The sequence below is a fragment of the Musa acuminata genome, chromosome BXJ2-11 (genome assembly GCF_036884655.1).
Source record: "Musa acuminata AAA Group cultivar baxijiao chromosome BXJ2-11, Cavendish_Baxijiao_AAA, whole genome shotgun sequence".
Taxonomy (NCBI): Eukaryota; Viridiplantae; Streptophyta; class Magnoliopsida; order Zingiberales; family Musaceae; genus Musa; species Musa acuminata.
The window spans coordinates 2709134-2729912 of NC_088348.1; the positions used below are offsets into that span (position 1 = coordinate 2709134).

Sequence of the window (20779 nt, forward strand, 5' to 3'; positions counted from 1 at the left end):
CAAATAAATCAGAAAATATGACATAATATTTTCAAGAAGCAATATAACTTGAAAATTATGATCTTACAAATAAAGTTTTAGAACTAGTATTGTTTCTGTGTTTGAGGTTGATTGTAGTTGCTTTAGGATGATGAAAACAGAGACATCAAAATTTTCACCTCAACTTATTACCATTTTGATCAACATTGAATTTTTCAGATACAAAATTTTGGTCCTATTAAAAATTTGTAACTAGTCATATTAGTAATTTTGTTTTATATAATATTTTTTATTATATGATTACTGTTTTATGTATTTCATCACACTAATTTGATGATATGATTTTGTATAGTTGTCATAATTTATTTTTTATTTTAACTAAAATTTATTAATACTGTTTATCACTAATAATAAACTATTTTATTATATATTTATCATAATAATGCATTTTTTTATTACTTTTAACTTTACATTTTTTGCTATTTGTTAATAATAAGAAAAACTATCTACAGCTATTTTCGCTTCTATTATTCTTGTTTTTTCCAGACAACTTATGTCATCAGATCAAATGAACCTGCATAACAAGTAAAGGTTCTAGCATGAAAATGATTAGATTATCATTATACATGGTACTGAGAGAAGTAAATTAGTTTAATGTAGCTTTTTTGTTGATTTTATTATACACTTCTCCCCACTTCACCTTCCTGCGAATTGTAACTCAATATTAGCATACATGTTGTAAATGCAGGTCTCATGAAAATTATTTTAATTTTGGAAGTAGAACCAACTTTTGCCTTAGATTGTTTAAAATTTATCAGCAAATTGTATTTGATATATGGTTCCATTATATGTGTTATATGGGCATCTGGTCATGGTGTATCATTAGTAGTTTGTATCTATTTGTGAGTATTTGATTCTCCAGTTATAATGCTAACCTTGTCACTTACTTTTTAAAAGGTTATTGGAAAGCTTAGTGAGAGGAGAGCTTCTCATATTCCTTATCGTGATTCCAAATTGACTCGACTTCTTCAGTCTTCATTGAGTGGCCATGGGCTTATATCGGTGAGTCTTGACTAGCCATGCCTTATGATAATCTTTCAGTATGCTGCTATGCTTTGAGATGTTTGACTTGGTTTTCCATCATCTGTTGTACATATACTATTATTATATATTTCACTTTCCTACATGCAATTATGTGGTTGGATTTCTGATTTTTGTATGTAAGCATAGTTGTTTACCAAACCGATGAAAAATCTAATTAGTTTTGTGTGTTGTGCAGCTCATTTGTACAGTTACACCTGCATCTAGTAGCATGGAGGAAACTCATAACACATTAAAGTTCGCAAGTAGGGCAAAACGAGTTGAAATTTATGCTTCTCGTAACAGGGTAGATATGCATTATTTTTTCTTTGGTTGGAAATGCTGATACTCTTAAATCGGGATGCTTATTAGCAATTTGAATCTGTTGTTCCAGATTATTGATGAAAAGTCATTAATTAAAAAGTATCAGAAAGAAATATCTAGCTTAAAGCAAGAACTTGAGCAGCTAAAGAAAGGAATGCTAAGTGGAGCTAGCCAGGAGGAAATCATGATCTTGCGCCAGCAGGTAAACATGTGAAAATGTGCTACAGGTGCCTTGAAAAGTACATTAAGATCATTCATGAAACAGATTTTTAATGGCATGTAGAATGAAAATGATCTCATCAGAACCTCAAATTTGGTAATAATACTAATGAGAAGGAATCATGTTCTCGTTTTGTGCAAGCAGCTTGAGGAAGGTCAAGTGAAGATGCAATCCCGTTTAGAGGAGGAAGAGGAAGCCAAAGCTGCTTTGATGAGTAGAATACAGAGGCTGACCAAGCTGATACTTGTTTCTACCAAGAACACTATCCCTGGTTGTTTAACTGATTTACCTCGGCATCAGCGCCATCTTTCCTTAGGGGAGGATGATGTAAGTTCTTAGCTCGAATTTGAATATACAATTGTTGTAATTCTCTTATTGTTTTTGTTTCTGAATATTCTCCATACTTCAAGAAATTAGCATTGACGTGATATGCATAATCTCTTTTAATTGCTGAAAATAATTTATTACTGAATGTGATACTTGCCATTCCAAGATTTTATTTTTTTGACCAGCGCGTTGATAAATATACCAACCTTTGGAGATGCTAGCGTAGGATGATCTGTACTTGCTCTTTTAAGAAAACCAATATCTGTCATAGAATAACCTGGAAATGCTAGCGTACGATGATCTGTAACATTCTTAGGATTTCAGTGGATCTTGGTAAAACTAAGAATTTTACTGATGTCACATGGCATGTTGGACGAGAAATTGAAGCATACTAATGGCATTTGTAAAAGGAAAACTTATGTTTCTTATCTCAAAGATGACCATATGGTTGAAAGCCAACATTTTGGTATCATGTGATGTGAAAAAGCAATTAAAACTATGACTGTTGTGAAATATACTGATAATATGATATCGATGCAGTCATCAAAAGAATTAGTACGGAACTTATTAACAAATATGGGGTCTATGCTTGTAAGGTCGTACCTTTCCTCATCTTTTCTCTCAGTTCTCTTCCCTCTGTTCTTCATGCTCTGAAGTTAAATTTTAGATGAGTAATGTTTGTGTCTGAAGGTGTTTAGGAGAACACAAAACTTATTTTTTTCTCCAAATTGTTATGTTTCTTGGGCATTGTAATCCAATTCAATTCTTTCCATGGCACTAAAAGAGAAACATGTTTAAATTTTTTTTGCAGTTTACTTTCTCCAAATCTCTAACTTGGCAACAGCATTTTGAAAACTTATGTCCACTTATTTCTTCTAAATTGTTCTAGCTCAACACAGTGATCGTCATGACTCTATTTGGTTAAAGACATAATTCAGAAATATTCTATCGTAGTTTAATATGCAGTTATAATGAAACAAAAATTTCTGGACTTCTCCACCAATACTAGCTATTTTTAGTTTTACTAGTTTTCATTTATTTCCCTAACCAAAGTCAGTGGCAGAAGAAGATCCATTTAGTTGATCCCAACTTGTTGGTACGTTAAGCCTTGCACTAATAAATTTCCATTATATTTCTTTTCAATATACTATTTTTGCTTCAATTGGTTGAGTTTGTGGTTTTATCATGTTAAGCTTTTGCTGTGTTATAACACTAAAAATTTTATAAACTGAGATTTATTGTGCTAGTCTAAAAACTGGCAGAAGAACATCTTTGTTAGTATCACTGTATCAGTTTTGGAGTTTATGTTAATTTTGTTCCAGAGATTTATGAAATGGATCTGGACAAATAATGCAGGTGGTTGGTTTTGAAATTCTGCAACTTGTGCAAGGGATGAGGTTACTTAGCTGAGTTGGATTAAATCTCTGTTGGCGCTATAATTTTCTAAATTCTGCAACTTGTGTAAGGGATGAGGTTGCTTAGCTGAGTTGGATTAAATCTCTGTTTGTGTGCAATGTTCCGCTGTGGCAGAACTGTATTTGCTTGATCAATAAAAGTAGAATGTTTCTGAAAATAAGCAAGAAAACCATGGTGCATAATGAATTTTAATATCTTGGACCTTGATACACCATATTTGTGTTTTAATCCTCAAAACTGAGTCTTTGATTTGCAGATTACATACCCCATGCTTTGCCTAATAAATGTATACTATCAAATTAGCAGAAAATCATGTATGAAGCAGCTACAGCTGCATTTGACAATATTTTGATAGATTGAAATTGTCCAGCCATGTACTTAGCTCAAAGTTCATCGAGGTGATCTATGGTTGATTTTGTCTTGTAGTGTAATTAGTTGAGTGTTTCAGTATGGAACCTTATGTCCCATCAATAGCTTACTATACAACATGTTTTCTGATCCATCTATGTTATTTTCCTAATGGCTGTTAGTATAGCTGTTAAATATCAGACATCTGATTCTGAATAATAGTTTTGGGCTTTTTGCTACATGCACATATTGGGTTGGTCTTCTAAATTTGTAGATACAGTCATATCTTCACATTATTTTGTATTATCAATTTACATTGTAAGGGTTTTAAATGCTGGATACCATATATCATCTTTTATCCTTTTATATCTGCTACATTTTTTTCACCTCAGTTACCCAAGTGTTTTAGTGGCTTTAGTAAGTAGTGTTTTAGTTGATTTAGTGCTTATCCTCTAATCTCCTGCATTTGATGTGGGGATATACGATGTCCTTTTCCGTGCAGCTAAAACTTTATAACTTAAAGTGCTATGTGTTTCTTCGTGACTTAAATTTCTCTGTACATGTAATGTAATAACATCGGTCATATTTTTTTCTCCACAGAAACTGGATATACTCCATCAGAGTTCTCCACATTTTGAAAGTGAAAGCACCCTGAATGATGCAATGACTTCTTCTCTGTCAGATTCATTTGATACATTATCTGATGTTAAAAGTCGAAGACATTCAAGCAAGTTGAGTGAAGAACATTCACCAGTCAATAGTTCAGTCACAGATCCACTGCAGGTAATTAAATTTGCTGTTGTTGTTGTTGTCAGTTGTTGCTGGTCTTGACTGATTGGTCCTTGAGTTTCTGTTGGCAGTTAGCTGGGAATTTAACTCTATCTTTGTGTAGGCTCTTTCCTTTTTTTTTGAGCAAATGAAATTTAAAGTCTTACACCATTCTAGGAATATTATGGACTAAATTAGTATATCTGTTTGTTTTCTATAATTTTATGATCTTGTTTCTGCTTAGTGGTTTTATCATTTATGCTAGTTGGTGTGTTATGTTTCTTTTTTGCTTGACCCTTCTATTATATTGGAGTTAATGACAACTCTTCTTCTGTGTAGGAGACAATTTCTTTTTCCATTGAACTGGCAAAGTTAACAAATATTTTTGGTTTTGATATCAGATGGTTACTTCTATAAATTCACTGATGTAATCAGCTAAATGGCCAACAAAGTGACTAGATTTCTGTATTTTGCAAGTATTCTGCAGATAATTTTATAATACTCAACGGAAACAAAACAACCTGACTCTTGATTAGTTTCCTCAACTATGACAATTTATCTAGTGTAGGCAGGGCTGTTATGACAAAAGTTGTTATGACAAAATAAAAGCAAGTTAGTCTTTCTGCTTTCTTTTCTTTTGTGAGATATGATTAGATGCCTTTCATATCTAGGTCTCTATCCCCATTAATGTTGCTAGGATGTAACATCCTACTCCGAAGACAATTGTGCATGTCCAAAAGCACAATATTCCTGACTGCTTTTTAATTTTGTATTTCTCGATTGTGATCAACTTCTCTCATTCACATTTACAGACAAGGATCATGATGTCGGATGAAATGGATCTCCTGGCCGAACAAGTAAAGATGCTTGCTGGTGAAATTGCATTTGGTACAAGTACACTAAAGCGATTGATGGAGCACTCCGCAAATGATCCAGATGGCACAAAGATTCAAGTAATGTTAACCATCCTTAATGCTCTTGTCATTTTGGCTAGAAAATATTAAGCTGTACTGTTGAAACTTGAAACTTCATAAAAACTGGTTGTGCTTGTGTGTGCCATTGGGACATGAAGATCTAATGTCCTTATTTATTTATTTGAACCTGTTGTAAAAAATTGGTTTGAGGTTTAGTGGTAGCATTTGAAGAAAATGTTGAAACGTTGTTGAATGCACTTTCAAGTAGATCTATGAAGATTGCAAGGTTTAAAATCTTGGTCTGGTACTGATGTTGACCATTGTGACACTCATTATGGTTTGGTACTCCCTTGACCAAGAGAAAGAGGGAGAGAAGAGGGGAGAGGGAGGAGGAGGATGCAGAGTTGGAGCTTTGGCCAATGCCGAGGAAAGGAGGAAAGGGCTGAGGAAATGAGGGAAACAGCTTTTAATCATCAGACAATAACTTTGTAGCAACTGTTTCAGTCATTCAAACTTAAATTAATGTTAAAAATCAATATCCTTTTCCTGTTCGAACCAGACTGGATAAAATTGATCTGGTTTGAGTGTAAGTGGACTGGTAAATACTGTATTGCACTGGATGGTATGCCCAGTATTTAAAACCTTGGAAAATTGAACTATTATATATGTTCTATGGTCTCAAAAATTTATCCTGCAATCTTGAAGATAGCAATATTGTACCGGATGGAAAGCCCAGTATTTAAAACCTTGGAAAATTGAACTATTATATATGTTTTATGGAGAATGGACTCTAAAATTTATCCTGGAATCTTGAAGATAGCAATGGATCCTGTTTGCTGCTCTGATGCTTCTTTAGTCAGTATGTGACTAGAGTGTTGGGTAATACAAAAATAAATGAAGAAAAAAATATTTGGATATGGTGTCTGTGGAATTTAAGATAATTGTGATCGTATGACATCTTCCTTCTCAGTTATGGCATATTTGTTTCCTCAAGAGGTTAAGGCTTTTATTATATTCTTGTCATCCACTTTATTCTTGTTATATCCTTTTCTCTCAATTTTATATGTGATAGAATGTTAAGAGATGACAGCTGCAACAAATAGAAAACAAAGTAGTAGACACATCTCTGTTTCATGGTCATGATAATAACTTTTCTCACTTTTATGGCATATTTATTTCCTCAAGAGGTTAAGGCTTTTATTTTATTTTTGTCATCTTCTTTATTCTCATTACAAAGTAGTAGACACATCTCTGTTTCATGGTCATGTTAATAGCTTTTCTCTCTTTTATGGCATATTTATTTCCTCAAGAGGTTAAGGTTTTTATTTTATTTTTGTCATCTTTATTCTTGTTATATCCTTTTCTCTCTATTTTATATGTGATAGAATGTTAAAATATGACAGCAACAACGAATAAACAACAAAGTAGTAGAAGCATCTCTGTTTCATGGTCATGATAATAGCTTTTCTCACTTTTATGAGTCAAGCGTATCATGTTGAAGTTGACCATTAATGTAACTGGACATGGAAGAAATTTGTAATCTTTTTGGTTCCTTAATTAATTAAGGGTCGGGCTTGCCTGAAACATAGTTGATGGTTCATTGCTTTATGCTAATGCCATCTGTGCATTTGGATATGCTTCTTGGTTATTACTGAAGCAATTTATTGTGAGTTTGTCCAGCACATGCTTTTAGTTAGTTTGTACAGAAGGAACTTTTAGTTATAGGAACTTTCAGGTATTGATTATATGTCAGGATCTCATTTGATCATTTTTGCCTTTGAAAATAACATGAAAGTATAAAGGTTCAGGAGATAGTTTAACATGATCAAATACATGCTAGTAAAATCTGTGGATTTATTAGCTTTGATTTTGTTGCTTTTCTTAGTTACTATTGTAACAATTTATTTTGACTTCCATTCATCACATGGTTCTAGCTGTGTTATAAAGAAGCAAATATCATGGACTTAGACTTAGTGCTTCGACAATCAAGTCATGGGTCTTACAGAACTACCATCTTCATATGTGTGTGTGTGTTATTGTTTAAGAAACTTGCAAAATGATAATTGATCCTCATGAATTTCAATATTGGGGGCCATAGGTTTTGTTTAGGTATCTTGACATTTTGCTAAGTCTCCCAATAATTAGGTTCTAATTTTTCATCTCCTTCCATTTAGTTTTCTTTGCTAAGAATATTAAAAAATTATGATCTCCCTTACTTGGCTAATGTTGTCTATTCCTGTCTCTTGGGTTTCATTTTACACTCTTTTCACATCAGAACAATCATTTTGTTTTTTTTTTTGTTTGTTTGTTTTTTCCTTCACTGGAAGTAGCAGTTCTTCCTATGTAATCATCTGATCTGATAATTTACTCTGTTTCCTCATCTTTTGTCTCCTACAACCTCATCTTCCCTTCTATATGACTATTTTTGTTTTTCATTTTGTCAATAGTTTCAGCCTTGGCCTAATTAATTATAAATTCGTCAGATGATCTAAAGTTACTTTTACTCTGTGTCTTCAAGGATTCACTAAACTTTTGATTGGCATCTCTATTTACTGTAGATTGAGAAATTGGAGCATGAAATCCATGAGAAACAAAAACGAATGAGGTTGTTGGAACAACGCATTATCGAGAACAGTGAAGCTTCCAAGGGAAATTCCTCAATGGTTGATATGCAGCAGGTATGACATCTTTGATATGCAGCATTATTTTTAATTATTTCTCTTGTTACTATTGACTCTTTCAATTTTTTTCACTCACAGACTGTAATGAGATTAATGACTCAGTGCAACGAGAAGGGTTTTGAGCTAGAGGTGACTTTTTTCCTTGTTTACTTCTGTTCATTTGACAAATTTACTTAGAGATGATTTTTAATTAGAATCAAATTTATAATGATTTCAATCTGCTGAGTTGTAGCCATATATTTATATATTTGTTGTTGCTATAATTCTACTATGTTATAATCAATGCAGTTAAAATCAGCTGATAACCGTATCCTCCAAGACCAGCTTCAACAGAAGGTTGGTATTGAGTTTTTGTGTGATTGGTATGCATATTTTTCAGATGACATATAAGTGCTAGTTCATGACTCCAGGCATCTTTTTTTCTCTCTCTTTTTTTTTTTAAATTTTTTATTCTAAAACCTCATTGAACTTTCATTTCTCTTAGTGCTCTGAGATCAAGGATCTGGAAGATAAAGTGCTTCTTCTACAGCAACAGCTGAATTCATTCAAGTCTGAACAACTGCATGAAGAATTCGTCACAGAAGAAATCAGTGATATGAAGAGTAAACTTCAATCTCAGGTAATCTTAAATCTGCTAAACTTTTATTATTCTACGTTGAACTGGATTTATATGCTTATGATGCCACCCTTTATTTCTTGTTTTGAGTTCTTTTAGTTAATTTGAAATATGAATGACTTTCTTCTATTACCAACAATAGTCATGTGTATTACGATATAAGTGTGAGGTTGGGGTAGGAAGGCTTATTATTAACAAAAATCAGATGCTTTATGGGCTGCTTAGTTGTGTCATTTTGTCTGCTGTTTTTCTTGTCCCAATGACTTACCTGCTTCATAAGCTTAAAATAACTTTGTTAGATGCTTTTTGTATCACAGATAGGTTATTCATCTTGCAAACTTAATATGCCAGGAGCAAGGAATGTCATCTTGGGCCCTGGACCTATACTAGTTCATGATTGGACCCATATGGTTCTGATAAGTGGTGACGTGCCAGCACATAGTATGCTAGTATGTACCATGGTACCAAGAGAAGGGGGAGGAGAGGAGTACTGGAGATTAGATGGACCAACATGGCAAGCGATGATGGGCAGGTGATGGAGAGTGGAGCAGCGAGGGTGGCGAATTGATGGTGGGGTGGGTGCCGCTCACGAGCCCTAAAAGCCCTGCTGCAGCCTTTAAAGAAAAAACAAAAAAGAAAGACACTTTTTGCTTAAAAAAATGCACTTGACCGCCCAAAATGGGTGGTTCGTGTCCATGTTGACACATGAACCAGTAAATACCGTTTGTAATGAACCGTTCTGGGTGAAATTGAAGTCCTTGGTCAGAAGGATGGACTAGCTTACGTTATTTTTGACTGTAGTACGGAATTAGCTGCAGGCACTTGGACCATATGGAGCAGATAAGCGTCTATTCTTGTTTTAAACATTGTGTTTTTTGGTGTCGCTTATTATGATTCACTATAAACTAAATGTCTTGATTGCTTTGTTTTTTTTTTAAACCTAAATTATAAATGGCTGTCATTGTGCTTAGTGGTCTTTGATCTGACCAAAAGTATGTACATTCCTGTGATAATATTGCTGAAACTGTGTGAAGTTTTGCTCATGCGTTTATGCATGCACATTGATCTGGTCTTTTCAATTCTAAGCATGTTATGTGAGATACTGAAGCACAGAAACAACATTGATATACTCTTTTCAATTTTAAGCATGTTATGCGAGATGCTGAAATATGGAATACTTTTCTTTGTCATTGTGTGATAATACCAATCTTTCTTGTGCCTTTTCTTTTTCACTTTCAATCATCATATTCAGTCTGCATAAGTTTGATGGTTTTGAGGTAAATTACATGAATTTGTTATTTTGACAGGAGGCTGAGAATGAGAAACTAAATCTTGAACATCTTCGAATGATTGAGGAGAACCATAGCTTGCTTTCCCAGAATAAAAAATTAGCTGAAGAAGCATCTTATGCAAAAGAGTTGGCATCTGCTGCTGCTGTTGAACTCAAGAATTTGGCTGAGGAAGTGACAAAACTTTCATTACAAAATGCAAGACAAGCTAAAGAGTTATTGGCTGCTCAAGATTTATCTGGCCATTCAAAAACTGCTAATGGTACCATACGTAGGTTTCCTGAAAACAAGATAGATGGGATCAAACTAGGAAGAAGAAGTCGGCCTCCTAGTAGAAGTGGTGATTTTGGAAACACAGTATTTAATGACGTGGAAAACTGGAATCTTGATCTAGATGGCATAAGGATGGAATTGCAGGCCAGGAAACAAAAGGAAGCTGCTTTAGAAACTGCTTTAGCTGAAAAAGAGCATCTGGAGGAAGAATACAAGAGAAAACTTGAAGATGGAAAGAAGCGAGAAATGTCATTGGAAAATGACTTGGCTGGCATGTGGGTGCTTGTTGCCAAGTTGAAAAAAGGTGCTTTTGGATCCTTGGGGTTGATTTCTGATCAAAGATCTACCAATCCTGTTGATCTTATGGATGACCTCAAATTGAGCAATGATAAACACAATTGTTCTCTTCATCAAAGAAGACAAACAATGGATAGTTTTGCAAAGCCAAATAATGAACAATCGAATCAAAATCAAGAATTGGAACCTTTGCTTGTTCGTTTGAAGGTATGTTTCATAGCTCACATATTTATTTCTAGATGTAAAATTGTTCTTCTATTTGTACCTTACCGTTAAGGACCGACATCCTCAGGTGCATGATGCTACTGCTACATGTTGGATAATTAACATTTCTATTTGTTGTTCTGTATGGTTTCTCTGGACTGCATATTTTGATAATGTTATGCTTTTATTTAGTGGTAGTGCAACTATATCAGCTTGCCTAATGTACTTATCTAATCTTAGTAGTGCTTACATATGCTTCAAGAAATAATTTGCCTTGTTTTCATTTCCTCTGGTAGAACAAGCATTCAAATTTACAAGGTTGGGTTAGATTTTATCATATTTGGTTCGAAACCAGTACATTTTACATTCAGTCACATCATTGTTAGTGTCATTATCATCTCCAAGGTTTGTCCAATCAGTACAGGTCAAGGATAGAGCATACCTCAATATTTAGTTTGCTGAATCATTGCAACAAAATATAATCACCACTAGTCAATCCGACAGTAATTGTTCAAGTTGGTACCATTTTGGTACCAAAGTGTTATTTTGTACTTAATTGACATAATTGCTTTGATGGTTCAATAATGGAAATTCTATTTAGATCAAATTAGTGAAAATATAGAGTTACTATAGGTAAGTTGGATGGGCTTTTGGATCTAGTATGCCCTTTTAGATTATTCAATGGCACATAGATAGCGAAATAATAGGCTGGTAAGTTTATGAGAATTATGTATTTTTTGGAGTTGTTTTATTGCAAGATTTGCAATTTCAGTCTATACCGGTGTACCGACCAATGATCGGTACGGTATGTACCAAAGTGTACCAACGATATGCTAGGGTGTGTCGATGGTGTGCCAAAAAAACATTGAAAATAGCTCCAAAAATATCTAAAAATAGAAAAAAGTTAGATTAGGTTTTTTAAGTTGAAAATAAATATAAATTGTATAATTTTTGAGAAAATAATCTAAATTAGAAAAGAATAGTGACACATCTTTTTCGAGCTTTGAGTAACTTTGTGGTATGTTTCGGATCGTCCTTCTATCAATATTGAATTATCTATAAAGAAATGATTTGAATTGTTAGATTTTTTTAATAATTTAAACTTTAAGATTCAAATGAATCAAGTAATCGATCGATGAATATAGTTGGTTCTATCACCAAAAAGAGCGACGAGACTCTATGGGCAATGAATCGAGGTCCTCGATCCTATGTATCTATATATAAATTTAATATGTTTGTTGGATTCAATCCTAAAATTACTGATACACCGTATGTCTGATCGTTGTGAATCACACATGTCCAAGATTGCTCTTGAGGCAAGTACGATTATGATATGTATTGGTGCGGAGCATAGAGAATGTCAGAACTTCTACTTTCACCACTGATATGTTATTTTGTATCATAAGATCGATCATCATACTGTTGCTCGGAGAAGTATGACCAATTATCACCGTACTCTTGTTGGTCATAAGATTCTCCATGATACGATGGCTGTGAATATGATGAGCTTTGCTTTGTGTCTACGTCATGTAGGTTCTATTGCATTTGCTCAAAATCATCCACTGTCTTCTCCTTTTCCTTTCATGTATAAACTTGATCGGTATCTCGTTGAGTTCCATGGTCTAAATCTTGGGTAGCATGTGTAAAATATTGCTCCTCGGTTTATGCACCACCCTTAAGTTGTGTAAATGAGACAATTGACTCCCTAGCATTGCGGTCGTCATCGATTGAGGCACTGCTGTTCATGTCGTTGCCATGTCTTTGGATTAAGCGGGTTGTTGAATATGGTTGAGAAGGTATTTCATCGCCTGACTTGATTCTTTCAAATGGTGCGGCTGATGCTACTGCCTTCCCGTTTGCCTTTGCCTTTGCACGTTGAGCGGATGATTGTGATGGTTTGGTGTCTCTAGTTCCTCGAGCAATCTTACTCGATGTTGTCTGTCTCCTTCCGCCACGTTATGACTGAGGCGGTTCTGCCTCTTAATCTTTCCAAATTTGATCCAACTCACAAATCGTAGCTTTGCTGAGTTTAGGAGAGAAAATGTGAGAATGAGAGAGATATGTGAGTGAGAATGAGTTTGTGAGAGTTGAAGAGATTGAGAGAGTAATATGAGTTGAAAGAAAGGAGGAGAAAAAGGTTTAAAAATCCTTTCTTATGGTTCAAACGATCAATTTGATCATTTGAAATAGGGTGATCTCAGCCTTGATCGTTAACGATCAAAATCCGGTAACGCTCGGATATCGACCATTACCATCTGGTACAGACCCCATATTGCCCGATACATGGTTGGGTTATAGTATCGCCTAGTAAGGGACAGTCCGTATACCGGTCCCTTGTCGGATTGGTACGTACCAGGTGGTATGTGTTGGTACGGCGAACCCTGGTTTTATGTTTTTTTTGTGGATTTGGATGTCTTATTCTGATATTTGCTGTTGACTTTGATGAGTTCTAATACCTTCTGGCTTGCACATTTTGTTGTAAATTATTTGGTATACCAATTTGAGTTAGTAATAAACTTTGTTTGAAAGAAATCTTTCCTAGTTATATGCCAGAACTTACTTTCAGTATTTGAATTTGAATATGCTTATCTGCTGACAAATTCAGAACTTTAATTATTATTCAAGTTATGTTAGACAAGAAAATGGTGAATAAATAATTCTGTTGATGGTCTTTTACATGCATAATGCTATAGCCCTTAACTACTTGAAAATTATACCTCAAAAGAAATTGAAAAAAAGATTAGTTCATCTATTGTGCAGTAATGATCTTCCTACCCTAAATAAGGGCAAACCCTTTACACGAGGCTCTCGCCAATGGGGGGGTGCTCCCGCCAATGTGGGGTCTCAGCAACAAAGTATGCTGTTTGTAAGATTCGGACCCTGTTGGTCTCCTTGGTCATTCTGTGCAATCTCATTAATATTCTTATTGTCCAACAATTGGTGTCAGCTTATAAAACTTTATTTCATTTTTTTGATGTGTTTGACCTTTCTCTAAAGTGGACCATTTTTCTATTTATTTTCTGTTATGTTTTGTCATAATGTATGATTTTCATGATGCTTCAGTTGCCTGTACATTTACCCTACTAGCTTGTTACTCCTGTTGTTTGCCAAAATATCTAGCATATCATCTACTTGCAGCTTTATCAGGAATGCGAACTTTAGGGTCATGAGACTGACAAATAACTGATGACACAAATAATCATGCATAGGTAGATACAGACCTAACCAATCTTCCATGTGTTCAGGCCAAGATTCAGGAGATGAAGGAAAGAGAAATTGATTCTTCGGGGAATGGGGACAAAAATTCTCATGTTTGTAAAGTATGCTTCGAAGCTCCAACTGCTGCAGTACTTCTTCCTTGTCGACACTTCTGCTGTAAGCACTTTAACTCATGCTTGCCAATCATCTCAACAAGTGCCTTGTTTTGTTTTGGGATTAATGACTTTTTTTAAAAAACTTTGAACCAGTGTGTAAACCTTGCTCGCTTGCCTGCTCAGAGTGCCCCCTTTGCCACACTAAGATTGCTGATCGCATCATTACCTTCACAACGTGAGTAGTGGCCCTCCTATTTACAGGTACATCATATGTATCCTTCACATTTTCTTTTCATCATATTATGATCTCTTAGCTTTTCTTTTTATTCTTAGAAAATTGTCAAACTCTCTCTTTTCTTGTGTCAGGTCAACTACCATGTAGCGTTGTCTGTATAAAAACTTTTCGTCCTATTCTTTATCAGTTTTTAGAAGGTACATGCTCCGTTATTTGTGGCTACCTTGTGAGAACTGTAATTCTTTTCATTTCTCTCAAGGCCATATGCCTTGTATCTCTCCATATCTCTCTCCATCTTGTTTAAAGTGCAAGGAGCTTAATGTTCAACAAACAAGTACGAGGTGAGCCCCCTGGAAGTCAACGAAATCATCTAGATGAAGTATACAAAGAAAACATGCATGGGAAACTGCTTGTTCCCATATGATTTTAGCACCTGCTTATTTCCTGTCCCTATTTGTAATTTCTTAAATCATCAGAGTATAGTTGGGAATTCAATGAACAGTGTAAATGATTTTAAATGGAAATGACATTAGTGGTTCTTACCAGTGTTGTAACATTATTATCTCAATCTGAAGTAACCTACTTTTTGAGAGGTCATGCTACCAAAATTTTGTTGATGCCATTGAATGTGCAGCTATTTTCTATATTTCAAGGTCTCTAGATGGTTATCTTAACATGCATATGTAACTTGAATAGTATTGTATTGTCATTTGTCAGTCAATGTATTAGAAGGACAAGTTACAATCTTGACATTGATAGAGGAGTATTCACTAGTATCTTACTTTTGTGGATCTTTGCAAAGGTCACACTACATTTTAACAAGGGGCAATTTTATATGAGAAATGTGCAATATCTCCCCTTGGTTTGTCACCTTGCCATGTTGCTATCCTCTCATGAGTTCATAGCTGAGGTCTATTCCATTCTCTGACTGGTTTTCTTTTGGAAATGAACATCCTGCACCAGCTTATCTTGCTCAGTAGCAGCAAGACATGATCAAGTGGCTTTTTTGTTCATGCATTTTTTAAGTTCAGTTCTGCCTTGTTTCAATATTCCCCACATTATAAATAAATTTTCTTCATAAACAAATTTGTGACAATTTTACATTGTGTTTCATTGACTGTGTTTTTGCAGCAAGGGGGATGCTAGAATTGCTTGGTGAATGAAGGATGTGTTCACAAGACTTCATCTGTGAGTGTTACCATTCCAAACTTGACCTTTAAATGCTTCCATCCACTGAGCTACATGTACCATAAATACTGTCATCATCCATTTGATAAAGAAGAAAGTGGTCTAATACAAATGACACGCATCAGATCAATTTAATTAACAACTGATGGAGTTGGCCACAACAGATGCATCCTGAGATGGACTACCCTCTCTCTATCTTTCCTTCTCATAGTAAAGAAAGAAGAAAGAGAAGAAAAAAAATCAGGATAAAAATGGCCAAAAGGCTGGAAAAGGAGAAGGAGAAAAAAAAAAGGTACATGTTGGTACTAAGCATGTCCAACCACACAGGTAAGTCTACTAGTTTCGGCGTCATGAAAGCTTTCTCATTCGGAGAGGGGCAGACAGCTTAACAGCACTGGGCACCCCAAAAGCTCAAAAAGAATGCGTCTCACAGCTGGGATTGTTGATTGTGTTCATCCTCTCGGTGAAATCTGACCATTGTTTGGTGTGATGACACGTTTGCTACAGGTACCTTACCGATATCCTCGGCCTCTTGTTGCGGCTGCTTGCCTTCAACTCCACCTGCTCCAGCCCGATTCCCTCGCCGCCTGAGAACCAATGCGGGACTCGAGGAACTGGAAGAGCCCCACCAATGGCGTTCGATCCACACGGCGGCTCGACCTCCTCCTCTTCCTCCGTCTGTCATCATCACAAACCGCCGGCATCTTCAGAAACGAAGCGCATCATAATAATACAGGAAACGAGAGGAGGAAGCGTCGTTGACTCACCTTGCACAAGGCATGCACGGCGGCGTCGTCGGTCAGGAAGTCCTCGACGTGCCACCCCGGCAGCATCTTGATCAGGTACTCTGAGATGCTGCTGCTGTTGCTGTTCGTGGTCGCCGCCGTGGTGGCTGAGCTGCTGCTGCTGCTGCTCTTGGCCCTCACGCCGCTGCCGCGCGGACAGTCCACCGCCTCGGCCTCCGCGGACAGCGACGGCGGGAGCGGAGCGGCCGAGACGCTGAGGCCGGTAAGGAGGAATCTGTTGTGCTTCATGGTGAGCGCAGTGGCGCTGTGAATCGGGACGTCGCAGTCCCTGCACAAGATCGCGCGGTCCTCCTGGCAGAAGAGCAGCCCCCTCTTCTCCTTTAAAAAGCAGGGGAGGTGGTTTAGCTCCTGTATCTCCCGAAGACAGAGAGACCAGAGAGAGCGAGTCGTGAGAGGCCACAGACCTACCTTGCAAACATCGCAAAGCGGCGGGGATTGGGCGGAAGAGGAAGGGTGGAGGAGCGAGAAGCGGTGGTGCTTGCCGGCGAGCCGGTTAGCGCGGTGGACGTGACGGTCGCAGCGGCCGCAGAGCGCGGCTTCGTCGGCGCAGCAGTACACCTCGGCGGCCTCTGCCGCGCAGACGTCGCATTGAACCTTCATGCCTTCTGCTGCTGCTGCTGCTGTTGCCTGCGGAGGCGGAGAGGAGTTGTGGGTCAATGGAGGCGAAGCCTGTCAATTGGAGGGGAGGTGACGGGAGGTGGGGGAAGGAGAGAGGACTTTGTCGCTTCCTTTATTGAGGAGAGGAGAGCGTTGGAATAAATTAAACCCCCTACCATTGCGGCTGTTATCGTCTCGTGAAAGCGAAGTGAGAAGGAAAAGAGGTTGCAGCTGCAGAAAGGCATCATGTCACGGTCGTTCAGCAACCTACTGGCTAAGAGAAGCAAACGAGTCCATGGCCGCGTGCGTGATACATGCGGTCGGCAACCCATCTTCATCTGTTCCATGCTGTTGACCGAGTCGACACAGTGAAGCTTCCTGAAGTCAACCGCGTTGACCGTGTCAACACGGGATGCACATCTCGCTGTGAGTCGATCCACTCCACTTCGCTCCTCTTTTCTTCACCTTTTCGTCGATGAAGATGGAGGAGGGTCGAAGCCATCATCCATCCATCTGCAATTTACCACCATTTGGAGAAAGGAAAGCGAAAGATTTCTGCAATAAATGACGGCATTTTTGATGGCCCCCTCGGTGCTTGGTAAGACGAAGAAGCAAGGCAGGAAGGGACCATGCGGCGGTCACTCATCTCGGCTGCAACTTGTGCTGGTTGCAGGCATTATTATTTACCTCTCTGGCTATCTCATGTTAGTTGCACTTTGAGAGAGCTCACTCCCTTCACCTTGACATTACTCTTTCTCTTGCATACAAACAAACCAGCATTCTTTGAAGCAGCAGTGACTAGATAGATATTAGGGTTGCCCATACAAGTAAGTTTCTCTCTATTTCCTTTCACCTTTTTCCTTCCTCTCTGACCTCTCTGCTTGTTCTTTTCAGACAATTATTGGTAGGATGGGCAGCAAAAGAGTTGGGGATAGGGTCAGGTATCATCAGACAAGGGAACATGGGCATATGGCACTAAAATAAAGCCGGTCGCGACTTGATCTTGTCCCTGTAATCTTCCTCCTACGGCAGTCCCACGATATGTCGTTCTCACAATTTGTATTTAAGGTGATGTACACGATTTTACCTTCATAATTCTGTAACTCGTAATGTCATTATTATCATTAACATATAGACCATGCCAAGGGTCACTTCTTTGAAGAGTAAATCTAGTGTATCAAGAGTTCCAAATTCCTGACAGTGGTGCAAGCAAGCCAAGCACTTGCTTCTGTGCATCGTAAACCTAAAATGGACCACCAAATAAAGTGAGTACAGCGGGGGTCCGACACAGCACCACAGCGGCAGCATTTATTCTACACCTAATTGGCTTTGAGGTCCTCCAAGGATTTGATTTGGTGGAACGGTTCCATAGAAAGAAAGCCCCAGCAATCTTATCTCATGGCAAGAGAGGAACGCCAGCCTCTCATTTCTGTCCACCTTGCTTGAGGCACCTTCTTTCTTAGCCTGGTAGCAGTAGTAGTACTAGTACTAGAAGAAGAAGAAGAAGAAGGGATTTGTTTCGTGACGAGATCAAAAGGCGAGACTTGGCAGTATTCGGCTGTTGTCATCCTTAATTTCTCGGACCACCTCGGCAACCATATGATGCTTTCCCCATTGCTTTTGTGGGTGTCGTCGATTCAGATCATGATGTCAAATGCAATACTCAAAATGCTCTTTTCCTCCTCACATTTCAGGGGCATTGGTAACTTAACCTAACATCCACTTCAACCCAAAGCTTAGATCAGCTTTCGAATTTGCTCAAGCTAATAGTTCAATTTGAAAGTAAGTATCCTAATATTGCACTTGTAAGCTATAAACTATACATAAAATATTTTCATTCCAACTTGAAACTTAGACTATGCATAAATGGATGTCTTTATGTTACTTTATGTTAGGATCTCTTTATTTTCTAAGCTTTTGAATAATATTTATTAAATATATTTAATTAATTGAATAAAATTTATTTAATATTTATTTATTATTAGAGTCTAAGTCCTAGTAGATTCTGGATGGAACTCTATAAATAATGATGTAATCGTTTCTCTTGGGGAATCAATCAATGAAATATTATTCCAGTTTGTTATGACAAACCCTAGGAGGTCGATCCCTTCGAAGCGATCAAGGAGATCGATCCTCTCGAAGTGATCAAGGAGGTCGATCCCCTCGAAACGATCATTCCCTTTTCTTTCATTTCTTTCAATTTTTTTTACGATAAGACTTTTGAGTTTTATCATTTGGTATCATAACTCATTAAAAAAATTAATATACTTTATTTACCTAAAACATAAAATATGGATTTGAAGTAGTCCCTTAATCACTCTTCTTCGATTAAACTGTCAGAATTAGAGTTTCATGAATTAAAGACGCCTCTCCTAGCCGAACTCATAGACAATATTAATCAAAACTATCTAATCCACCTAAAACATTGATGTTTTAATTTGATGATAATATAACCAAGTCCATTTATATGTTGAAAGTTTGAGACCACATTTGATAAATTTAAAGATACCATAAGATTCCGAGTTTAAAACTTTTCTTCACTACTTAATTTTTTTATTTTTTAGGGGAAAAAAATGCACCACGTTTAACATCAAAATAATAGTACCTGTGGCCTGTGGTTTGATTCCCTTTGTGGTTGACGATGTTCAAACAGATCATCTGGCCTCGAAATAGTAAGTAGCTGGGTTGATCCTGCAGCATTAAAGAAAGGCCGATGTGAGTGCCCCATTCTCCATAAGAGTGGAAAAGGGCACGTTTGTCGTTTTCTTCCTGGCCAATTAGGAACCGTACCTTTTGGTCGTCGGTGGCCGGAGCAACGAAGTCATCCCAAGCTGGCATTTCACATGTAGGGCCGAAAGAACATGATGAAGCACCGTGCACTAAAGCATGCACTCTTGTCGGGAAGCTGAGAAGAACGAAGACCACGTTTTGGTTGGGCTGTTAAAAGAAGCTTGAGGACCTCCTGAGTTTTTAGATTGGGGATTGGCGAAGAACAATTGATCGGCCTTCACATTTTAGAACAAAGGTGAAATTTAAAGAAGGAAACTTTGGATGCACCTATGTGAAACTTTAACGATCAAGCGGGTGGGGGTTGGACCACGGTAGTTATTGGCCTAACTAATATCAGTTAATATGCCGTTAAGAGTATTCCAAGGGTATCATGACAGCCACCACCGGAGACTTTGACAGATGCAGGTTTACATACACAAACTCTTATTCCTAGTTGAACAGCTACATTCCCAGCTGACATAAACAAGGTTTTCAGTTATGAATAAGAAAAGCTTTCCACCAATTACTAAGTTTTCTCCAAAATCCAAAAAAAGGACAGATGTTTTGGTTATGGATGACTGAGTGGTTTCTGAAGGCAGCAATGTTCATTAACTTCCATAATCCAAAAAAAAGAAATGATTCTTCAAATCAGGATTTTCGATACGTACCGCCACAGTACATATCGATTCGAGAGAATATCAGTATACAAACCGTTCTTTACCGAACAATATCAATGTTTTGACCGATACCGAGATGTACTTCGATCGTGATCGTGGCATACCGATCGGTACGTCCTGACATAATAGGTGATGGTATTTTTAAAATTTTAAGATGTACCATCGGTATGCCCTAGCGTACCGACAGTATATACCAATACATACCGTACCAAACATACGTCGATATGGACCGATATTCAAAACTCTATTTCAAACCGTTAAAATCAAATCCAAAAAATATTGTTTAGAATGAATATGCTAATGACGGAAGATTGCTCACTCGAAGAATTAGCTTAAAGTCCGGAAGCAGTCTGTTTAAGAACTTAACCATAGAAATTACGACTCAAAATCTATTGCTGACTTTTGTGAGAGCTCATTAAAATAAAGCATTCTGAAGCTTTGCCAGTCGGTTAACATG

General features: G+C 37.1%; 2 protein-coding genes and 1 long non-coding RNA gene across 6 annotated transcripts in view; 1 reads left to right on the forward strand and 2 right to left on the reverse strand.

Annotated features, from left to right (window-relative positions):
- The window catches only part of LOC135627755 (kinesin-like protein KIN-7K, chloroplastic), a 40878-nt gene extending 25354 nt beyond the window's left edge, over positions 1-15524 (forward strand). For 2 of the 3 annotated variants that reach the window (XM_065133991.1, XM_065133993.1), the window contains exons 12-25: positions 937-1041; positions 1259-1366; positions 1454-1585; positions 1748-1930; positions 4295-4477; positions 5275-5415; positions 7935-8054; positions 8136-8186; positions 8346-8393; positions 8542-8676; positions 9981-10739; positions 13982-14111; positions 14204-14311; positions 14417-14830. In XM_065133991.1, the coding sequence (XP_064990063.1) occupies positions 937-1041; positions 1259-1366; positions 1454-1585; positions 1748-1930; positions 4295-4477; positions 5275-5415; positions 7935-8054; positions 8136-8186; positions 8346-8393; positions 8542-8676; positions 9981-10739; positions 13982-14111; positions 14204-14289 (2181 nt within the window). In that variant the 3' untranslated portion in view covers positions 14290-14311; positions 14417-14830. Of the gene's footprint in view, positions 1-936; positions 1042-1258; positions 1367-1453; positions 1586-1747; positions 1931-4294; positions 4478-5274; positions 5416-7934; positions 8055-8135; positions 8187-8345; positions 8394-8541; positions 8677-9980; positions 10740-13981; positions 14112-14203; positions 14312-14416; positions 14831-15416 lie in introns of those variants that run through there. The other variant, XM_065133992.1, reaches the window with a different exon arrangement.
- A 52-nt stretch (positions 15525-15576) lies between these two features.
- LOC135627756 (B-box zinc finger protein 20-like) lies at positions 15577-17034 on the reverse strand. Of its 2 annotated transcripts, XM_065133995.1 has the most exons (3): positions 16688-17034; positions 16241-16597; positions 15577-16151 (listed from the first exon to the last, which is right to left on the reverse strand). In XM_065133995.1, the coding sequence occupies exons 1-3, from the start codon at positions 16877-16879 to the stop codon at positions 15975-15977; spliced, it is 726 nt and encodes a 241-aa protein (XP_064990067.1). In that variant the 5' UTR covers positions 16880-17034; the 3' UTR covers positions 15577-15974. The 2 variants fall into 2 exon arrangements, with proteins under 2 accessions (XP_064990067.1, XP_064990066.1); XM_065133994.1 differs by having other exon boundaries at positions 16241-17034.
- Positions 17035-17255: 221 nt separating this feature from the next.
- On the reverse strand, positions 17256-19957 carry LOC135627757 (uncharacterized). The gene is made up of 3 exons (XR_010492684.1): positions 19667-19957; positions 19482-19567; positions 17256-17389 (listed from the first exon to the last, which is right to left on the reverse strand). It is a non-coding gene; the product is annotated as an uncharacterized LOC135627757 (long non-coding RNA).
- Between the last annotated feature and the right edge of the window lie 822 nt (positions 19958-20779).